Raw genomic sequence first — 10,243 nt, forward strand, 5'->3', positions numbered from 1 at the left:
TTGGGACTTGGACCACCAGTCTAATTTTTTTTAAATTAAACTATGTTAAAGTTAAAATAGGATTGATCATTAGAAATAATTCTTATTATTAAAATGTTAATATATTTGTCTATTCTATAAACCTTTTCCTCAGCTTACAAATAGCTGGTCAAAAAACGCCAGTGTACTTAGTAACAAAATATATAAGGACTACAAGTACATCATAGAAAAATAAGCTTGGGTAAATAAGGTAACTATAGTATGCATCGGTAGTGCAGCACAGTTACAACAGCAGCAGCTCAGAATGGTGGGAGTTGCAAGGCAGAAGGTGGTAAAATTGGGGGCTGAACAGGAAAACGGGCCAGATCATGAAATGCTTCACATCTCATACTGTTCTTATTTATGGAATTAAAAAAACCAAGCCTGTTGCCATCTAGTCTATTCAGACTTACAGTGACCCTATAGAACAGAGTAAGACTGGGTTTCCAAGGCTGTAATATCATCTGATATTAAACTTCCGTTATACAATTAAGAACGAACAGACCTTAAGGGTCACACTGCAGAAAATGCCTATTTATTCCCAAGAAATAATTTACATAATTAGGATAGTGTTATTAGGAATACTTTAATTTTTCTCTCCTTCCCCAGAAGCAGCTTAGGAGACCACCTAGTTAAAGAGTCAGAACTTCTTAATAAGCCTTACCTTATTTGAGAAAGTACTGAGAAAAAGCTGTGAAAACATTCTAGTATCACTTAGAGAAGATTTCAATTATTGTCTTTAATCTGACTTGCTGCTTTTTGTTCTGCACTCTCTTCTGAGTTAAAATTTGTGTTCTTTGCCTTAGATTAAAAACAGGGCTATGTTCATTCCTTAGGGCTGCTGTAACAAACTACCACAAACTGGGTGGTTTAAAACAATAGAAATGTATTCTTTTACGGTTCTGGATGCTAAAAGTCCGAAATCAAGGTGTTGACAGTGTTGGTTCCTTCTGAAGACTCAGAGAGTATCTGTGCCATGCTTCTCTCATAGCTTCTGGTGACTTCTGGAAGTCTTTGGTGTTCCTTGTCTTGCATTTACTCCTGTCTCATTATCAGTGGTCACTTGGTCCCTGTGTCCAAATTTCCTTTGTCTTATAAGAACACCAGTCATTGAATAAGAGCCCAGCCTATCCTTTATGACCTCATTTTAACTTGATTACATCTGCGAAGAACTTATTTCCAAATAAGCTCACGTTTACAGGTACTGTGGGTTAGGATTTCAACCTATCTTTTTGGACAACACAGTGCAACCCAGAAGAACTGCCAAAGTGATACCTTTTCTTAACACTAAGTTAATTTATCTTGGTTTAAATTGTAATCACCAGTGATACTAAACTAAGGAAAGAACAAGTGTTATTAAATAATGTCTTGAATACTTTTTATTTAAGAATTTGCGTGTTTGATGGCAGTCTTCCTTCCCCTCCTTTTTAAGTTTCAGAATATTTTAAAAGTAAAATTTATACTGTATCAAAATTTATATGTATAATGATAAAATTTAGTAATAGTATAGGTTGTACATGTTTATATATTGCTGTTTAATCCACTTTCTATTTTATCATAATGTAAGTATATCCCATTTTGGGGTCGATACATAGTTCATGTTTACTATGTGCTTTTTTTAATGAGCAATATTTTATTTTTAACACCTGAACGAAGAAAAAGCAGTATTTTCCACCCACTTTTTGGTGGTGACTTCACAAGGGGGAGGTGAAGAATGGCATACATGACAGCAGTCATCCTTCTTCTCATTGCTGTTAGTACTATTTTCATCTCGATAGGGAGCCCTGGTGGTGTAGTGGTTAAAGTGATCGACCGTTAACCCGAAAGGTTGGTGATTCGAAACCACCAGCGGCTCCTCAGGAGAAAGATGTGGTAGTCAGCTTCCATGTGGAGATCTACAGCCTTGGAAACCCTATGGGGTCGCTATAAGTAGAAATCGACTTGACAGCAGTGGGTTTGGTTTTTGGTTTCATCTTGATAGTTTTTAGAATGAAAATAAAAAAAGGTAAATGAGAGCGGGGAAATTTTTTTGAGTTCTAGTTCAATGTACTTTTAATGATTGGTTTGTATTTATAATAATTAAAAAAAGAAAAAAACCCAAACCCGTTGCTGTTGAGTCGATTCCAACTCATAGCGGCCCTATGGGACAGAACAGAACTGCCCCATAGGTTTTCCAGGGAGCACCTGGTGGATTCAAACTGCCGACCTTTTGGTTAGCAGCCATAGCTCTTAACCACTGCGCCACCAGGGTTTCCTCATAATAATAGAATATGCTAAAAACAAATGTGCAGATGTTTAGGATGTAAAAAAGTTGGTTATGAAAACCTTTTTGACGTAAAGTATTAATGGAAAATTTTGATTCTTATTCTTTTATTATTTAGGCTTTAACTTTTTCAAATAGAACAAGCTACTGTTAGTATGAAATCTTGTCTTCTGAGCAATGTAATTTTATACTTAAAAATCAGAAACTTGAAACAGTTAAATTCATTTTTATGTATGATCATTTTTATGTATAAAGTTTCTGTCATTCCAAGAGCTGAGTACATATTTCATAATAGCATACATACCAAAACTATTAATTCAGAATGTGGGAAAGACAGAAAATTGAAATGGTGGACCCCGCAAATTTAAGATTACATTCTAAAAGTAGTATTGTCCTGTAGAAATGTGAGCCACAAATGCAAGCTGCACAATAAAAAAGGTAAAAAGAAACAGGTGAAATTAATTTTAATACCTTTTATTTAACCCAACATATCCAAAATATTATAGTTTCTACATATATTCAGTATAAAACAGTGTAAAATATTTTACATTCTTCTTTTTAGTACTAAGTGTTCGATATTTAGTATGTATTTTATGTCTCAATTTGGACTAGCTACATTTCAAATTTCTCATTAGCCTTATATGGCTAGTGACTACCATATTGGATAGTGTAGTTTCAAAATTGCGATTAGGTATTCCCTCTTGGTAGTTCAGTGGTAGAATTCTCACTTCCCCTGTGGGAGACTCAGGTTCAATTCCTGGCCAGTGCACCTCATGCACAGCCACCACCCATCTATTAGTGGTGGCTGGCATGTTGCTATGATGCTGAACAGGTTTCCGCAGAGCTTCCAGACTAAAATGGATTAGGAAAAAAGACCTGACAATTTACTTCTGAAAGTCAGCCAGTGAAAACCCTGTGGATCCCAACAGAACATTATCTAATCTGTAACTGATCATGGAGATGGCGCAGGACCGGGCAGCAATTTGATGGAGGCTAACAACAACACCTTTTTTTTAAACCAATTCTTTTCGTATATTCAAGTATACGTAGCTGGAATCCCACATTGGCACATTTTCATAACGGCTTCTATAAAATCTTCTGTCTTTTAAATGAAACTTTATAACATTAAATGGTAAATATTATTTGTTATTCAGTACTTGTTTACATAATGGAATCAGAGTATCCATGGTTGGGCAGGTGGGTAGGGAAAGGTTAGTTATTCTTGTTTTTCTTCATTTTCTTTACTGTGGAATGATTTTATCCTTGAAAAAATGCAGTCACCTTGGAGGTTGTTCTCAGATGTGGCAGACTTTCAGATGCCTCTTTTAAAAGACAGGTGCTTGGTTTAAGATTAGTACCAGGAAATCTTGAACCGAGTAAAATAATATCATTATTACTTAAAGTAATAATACTTTAACCAAATAAAAATAATTCCGTTATTTCAAATTTTTGTGAAATGTTGTGATTTAATGTGTATATTTTAAAGATTTCAGATTCTTATATTTTTTAGGATGTGAATTTTTGTTTTTGTCCTGTTCTCAAATTGTGTTACATGTTTTTGATTTGAATGTTTCAGAAAAGAAATCCTTGAAGCAAGCATTTAGAGTTGCATATGTACTGCTAAGTGTTTTCCATTTTCAATCACTAGTAAATGGATGTAAGCTCTTATTACTAATGTAGAATATTTATGTAGCACTTTCAGTTTTACATACATCAGTTTAACCCTTACAACAACCTAGTTATGCAAGTAGTGTTATCCTTATTCTATAGGTGGGGACAGTAGACTTGAAAGGGTTTAATTGAATTGCTCGAGGAGTTATTAAGTGGTAAATCTGAGTTCCACATCTTTCTTCTGTACAGTATGCTTTCATCTTGTTTGCCCAAATAAAGAAAAAGTTGTAATTGATTTAGAGAAAACATAAAATTTCACATTTCAAATAATAATAATAATTCCAGATATCTTGGCACAAATGAATATCTCAATGTGTTTATCAGGTATTTATTACGCACCATGGTGATGCTGATGACACCCGTGTTTTACTTCTGCCATTTTATATAGAAAGTTAAAAATGGCTAAAGCCTGATACTGCCATCTTTTAAAACAATGCAAAATAATTCCATGTAAGCTACTTGTATTTCTTTTCTGATGGTTTGAATATTCTTTAAGTATTTAGAATCCTTTTCTAAAGAAAAAAAAGAATGTTAAGGATCATCTGTGTTAGAATGAATAAATACTACTGCATTAAGCACAGCTTTCTTTTACATTATTACTGTTTCTTTTTTAGCCCCTGGGAAATCAAGCCCTAAGGGTCTACCAAACAGAAGGGGAGTCCGAGTGGGATATCGCTCCCAGAGCCTCAATAGGGAACCACTTCGGAAAGATCTTGATCTTGTTACAAAACGAGTTCTTTCTGCAAGACTGCTAAAAATCAATGAGTTGCAGAATGAAGTGACTGAACTTCAGGTCAAGTTAGCTGAGCTGCTAAAAGAAAATAAGGCTTTGAAAAGGCTTCAGTACAGACAGGAGAAAGCCCTGAATAAGTTTGAAGATACAGAAAATGAAATTTCACAACTTATACTTCGACATAACAATGAGATTACAGCACTCAAGGAACGTCTAAGAAAATCTCAAGAGAAAGAACGGGCAACTGAGAAGAGGGTAAAAGATACAGAAGGTGAACTATTTAGGACAAAATTTTCCTTAAAGAAACTGAAAAAGATCTCTGAAGCTAGACACCTGCCTGAACGAGATGATTTGGCAAAGAAACTAGTCTCAGCAGAATTAAAATTAGATGATACTGAGAGAAGAATTAAGGTAAAATTTCTAATTGTGTTGCCTTATGTTTCTCATTGGGCATTTAATATGCTTGGTTTAAACTGCTTATTGCAGTTTGGCATTTGCTTGGAAGTTGAAACTATTTTTAGTGTTATTTTTGTGAGTAAGAAACTAGAAATTTAAGATTGTATATTAAAGAACAAGATGTAAAACAGTTCATTACATTAATGGGCCACAAGGTAATGGATGAATGTTTAAAAAAAACCCAAAACCCATTGCTGTTAAGTCAATTCCAACTTATAGCAACCCTATAGGACAGAGTAGAACTGCCTCATAGGGTTTCCAAGGAGCGGCTAGTGGATTTGAATTGCGACCTTTTGGTAAGCAGCCGACTTTAACCACTGTGGGATTTGACTGCATGGATTTTAGGCATTTTTGAAAAATGTTCTGTTTGATTTTCCAATTGTTTCTCTAAAATTAAAAATGATACGCTAATCACCTGTGTAAAACTGACATTTGGGGGCCGTTGTATAAGAAATGCCACATGAGCAATGTTTTCTGTTTGTATTTCTGTTCATGTTTGTGAATGATTAAATTAGTTGTACATCTTTTGGGGATGGGTGGGAGAATGTTGAGTAACTAGTTTGAGAATACAACAGACCTTTAAAAAATATTTTTCTCTGGAGATGGAGAGAGGAAGAGTACTGCCCCATGGCTGTTACACATATTAGTTGCCACCAGGTGTATATATATCAAACAGAAGCCCTAAGTCAAGTTCTAATGGTTAGAATTGACAAGTAGTTTGGAAAGCAAAGGTAGGAAAAATTATAGGAATAATGCCTGATATGAGAGTTGTCTGAGCAAGAGAAACTCAGAACTATAAATAAATCCCACCTTTCTGCAGTGTATTAATTAGATGTTTTTGATACATGGTATGTCAGGTACTTCTTAGTCTGTAAATACACCATGTGCAATATACCAATGCCATGCCCAAAGGCAGTAGCTTATTAAATCCAGTGTACATCAGTGGCCAGAAAAAGATGCTTATTCGCAAAAAAAAAAAAATGTAGGAGTTCGATTGTGGTGTTTCATTTTGCAAATTAAAACTCAAGAAAGTCCTTAGTATCCCTTAAAATTTCAGTAAAATTTTAGTGATTCCATCCTTAAATTCTGCGCTATTCTTTCCTAAGATGGCTGGCCGTATGGTGTTAATTTTTTGTTTTTCTTTTGGTGTAACTTTTTAAGAGTCTGTCCTTAAGCTGGAATTTGTGGCAGGCAGCTTTGTTTATTTGTTTATAGCTTGTCTCATTCCAGAAAGGATTTCAAGGCACAACTCTTACTCCCCTTGCTAGCTACATTTTCTTCTTAGGAAAAAAACAGCATTCCTCAAGCTTACCTATAACTAGTTGAGCTGTGGAAAACCTTCCCTCCCAGTTATCTTAACATCAACCTGTAAATTGGGTGCAGGCTTGTTTTGTTAGGTTTTAGAAGCGACAACGCACAGAATCTCACTTAGGAGTACAGAGGTTTAGAAATGGATACATGGTTGGGAAATAAACAGCCAGAGGTATGAGAGCAGATAACCCTTTCCTCCCATTCTTTCCACCCCTCTCCACCCCTGTGATGGTTGTCTTTCCCTCCTAGAAATCAGCCTACCTTGTGCAATATGATTTTCCCTGGTCCCAGCCATATCCCAGGGTTGGAGAACTACTTGATGAGGTTAATTTGTTAACCTCTGCATAAAAGTCCAGTCAGCTAAATCGGACTGTATATTTACTTCCTTATTTAGAGTTAGCTGTATACCTTTATTTTAGTTTATCCCTCAGTAAATTTCTTGAATAGAGTTGTTAGTAGCTCTATTTTAATATATTTATCTAATATTAATAATTATGCATATTATTAATTTAAAATTTAGCATTTAAATAAAACCGTAACATTTGCATAACCCAACTTTTATAGCAGAAAAGCATTTTTAGTGCAGCCAGCAGTTTTAAGTCCCCATAGCAGTTCTCAAACTTTTTGGTCTTAAGACCCCTTCATAATTCTAAAAATTATTGAGGACCCTTGTGCCAAAAGCTTTTGTTTATGTCGGTATATCTATTGATGTTTATCATATTAGACATGAAAATTGAGAACATTTAAAACTGTTTCTTAATTCACTTAAAAAATAACTCATTACATTTTATCATAAATTTTTAATGAAAAAATAACTTTACCAAAAAAAAAAAAAATTGGGACAAAAGAGGCATTGTTTTATGTATTTGCAAACCTCCTAAGTATGGGTTAATAGAGAACAGCTGGATCCTCATATCCGCTTCTGTATTCAGTCTGTTGTAATGTGTTGTTTTTGTTGGTAAACCTAAAGAAAATTCAGCCTCACACAGATTTGTACAGTGGTTAGAAAATGGAGGAGTATTTTGATAGCCTTTTCAGATAACTGGATATTTTTCTTTGATACCATACCAAAACTCAGCAAATCGTGTTTCTTAAAGGTTAGTTTCCACGTGGAATCTGAAACCATATCAGTGAACTTTTTGTACTCTGTCACATTAAAATCCATGTTCTTTCAGGCCTTTTGAATGTATGTTTTACCCATGCATGAACTTGTAACATTGTGCTTTGATCATTTGGAAAATACTGGTTCATTGAGTTTTGTATGTTTTCCAGATGTTTGCACATTTTATTGTACAATATACACATCATGTAGCCTTTGGAAAATGCCACTATACACGTATGAGACAATAAGAGTGAAAACAGCAAATAATATCTTATTATTATGAAGTAGTTTAGACCTTGTAGAACCCTGAAAGTACTCAGGGACCTTTAGGGGTCCCCATACTACTCTTTGAGAATCACTGATATAACTTATATAAGCAATTCCTTTATTAGCAACTTCATTAGCAATTCCCTCAACAGGTGGTTTCTTTTAGTGACTGCCAGACTGGACCATTGCTTACTGGGCCTGGGACTGGCCTCTAATAGAGGCTGAAGGTATAGTTAACAATTCTGTCTGAAAACCTCAGAATACTGACAGGATTGCATTCCTAACACCACGGCTCCACCAAGGATGTAGTTGCAAATTAATCATAGATACGACCAACAGTATGTCATAAAGGAAATTGCAATTATCTTAAAACTCTATAATCATTAAATGGGTAATTATCGTATGAAATGAAGAAAATCATAAATGTTATGAAAAAATCATAATGTTGTAGCATGTACATGATTATCAAAAGGACTCAGGTAAATTGTAAAGTACACATGTAGTACATTAAAAAAAAAAATTCAACTCTTTTTAACATTGAATTGGGATCGAGTTAATTGCCTTGTCAGAAAAACATAAGGAAACTCTTTACAAGACTTCTCTTGCAGCCATACTATCACAAACCTGCCAAAGGAAGTTTGAATAGATTTCTTTTTCTCTTAAAAAAGAAACACATTCAAATTCCCTTGACCCTAGAGCTGCCTTCCAGTAGGTATTTTAAGTATTTCTTGTGGATTAAAAGATACTGCCTCCCACTGTAAACTATTTTCAAAAGTTAAGAATTGATTCAGCATTATTTCCCATTTACCATTCTTAAGTTTATTCAGAACTAGAATTGAGTTGCTCTAGTATTGGACCAAGTGATGTGACTGGAAATTAATTAGTGCTGATAGGTCCCTTTCCTTCATCTTTCCCTGCCAGACCTTACTCTAACAGCTAGGTATCTACTCTAAAAGATTTTGTGTTCTGTCACCCCTCAGAAAGCCAAATCCAGAAACTCTGCCTCTGTCTCACCTACCTGATCTGTACTATTTCTAACAAATGAAACTAATTAGGACAGAATAGTGGACTCAAACCAGGAGGTCAGCTCTACCCTTGTCCTACTCTGACTTTGTGCAGCTCTCTCAACTCCCCAATTTCAGTTGCTTCATCTGAGAAATTAAATTCAATAACTTCGGTGGCCCCTTTCAGTTCTGAAATACAATGAGTTTGAATTCATACTTTTAAGCCTTTTGCATGCCAAAAGTATTTTTAACATGAGAAAAAGTATTGTAAATTACCTTTTTTAAAAAGTATTGAAAAAAGAGACTGCTTTTAAAATAAAATCTCATACATTTGGATCCTACTGATTTCTATTGTGTAATAATTCAAAGAATTGACTAGATTTTATTTTACGTGTGTGTGTGTATTTACCATTGGAGGGGAAAGATTTAGAATGAGATCTGTGATTGAAGGGTAAAATTTAAAATTTGAAACCATTTCAGTATCAGAAGATGTATTTTTCATTATTCTTAAAAACTACTTATTTAGGTAGAACAGTTGTTAAAGCAATTTTCTAGTTAATACTTGAATAATTTTTCTACTGAACAATTAGCATAAGCACTAAAAAGTCCTAAGTAATACAAAGAGGTATACAGTGACACATCAGTTTCCCTTCTGTGCTGTGCTTTCAGGCCCCATCCAAAGAAACAACCGCTGTTAAGAAATTTTCTCTATATGCATAGTCGTATCTGCCTAGCTATATCTCCTTTTTCAACCCTCTAACCGCAAATGGGAATGTCCCAAACACACTGCTCAGTGCCTTGTGGTTTTTTTTTTTTTTTAATTGTACTTCAGGTGAAGGTTTACAGAACAAATAGTTTCTCATTAAACAGTAGTACACATACTGTATTATGACGTTGGTTAACAACCCAATGACATGTCAACTCCCTCCCTTCTCGACCTTTTTTTTTCGGTGAAAATATACATAGCCAAAGATACACACCATTTCAAAAATTTCGACGTGCACAGTTCAGTGACATCGACTACGCTCTTCCAGTTGTGCTGCTATTCTCACTTTAGATAAAGGTTTACAGAACAGAATAGTTTCTCATTTAACAGTTAGTACACATGTTGCCCTATGACAATGGTTAACACCCTCACTACACGTCAACACTGTCCTTACTCAACCTTGGGTGCCGTATCACCAGCTTTCCTGTCTCCTTCTGCCTTCTAGCCCTTGTCCCTGGACTGGTGTGCCTCATTAGCGCTGTTCTGTTTTATGGGGCTGTCCAATCCCCGACTGAACGGTGAACCTCGGAAGTGACTTCACCACTGAGCTAAAAGGGTGTCTGAGGGCCATACTCTCGGGGTTTCTCCAGTCTCCTTTAGGCCAGTAAATCTGGTCTTTTTTTGTGAGTTAGAATTTTGTTCTACATCTTTC

The 10,243-nt window shown here is 35.1% G+C and overlaps 1 protein-coding gene across 1 annotated transcript in view; it reads left to right on the forward strand.

Annotated features, from left to right (window-relative positions):
* Positions 1-10,243, forward strand: part of LCA5 (lebercilin LCA5) — a 56,276-nt gene that overhangs the window by 13,780 nt on the left and 32,253 nt on the right. Inside the window, exon 3 of the mRNA XM_004386062.2 lies at positions 4,567-5,096. Within this exon, the coding sequence (XP_004386119.1) occupies positions 4,567-5,096 (530 nt within the window). The remainder of the gene's footprint in view (positions 1-4,566; positions 5,097-10,243) is intronic.

Source organism: Trichechus manatus, unplaced genomic scaffold, assembly GCF_000243295.1.
Source record: "Trichechus manatus latirostris isolate Lorelei unplaced genomic scaffold, TriManLat1.0 scaffold00154, whole genome shotgun sequence".
Lineage (NCBI taxonomy): Eukaryota > Metazoa > Chordata > Mammalia > Sirenia > Trichechidae > Trichechus > Trichechus manatus.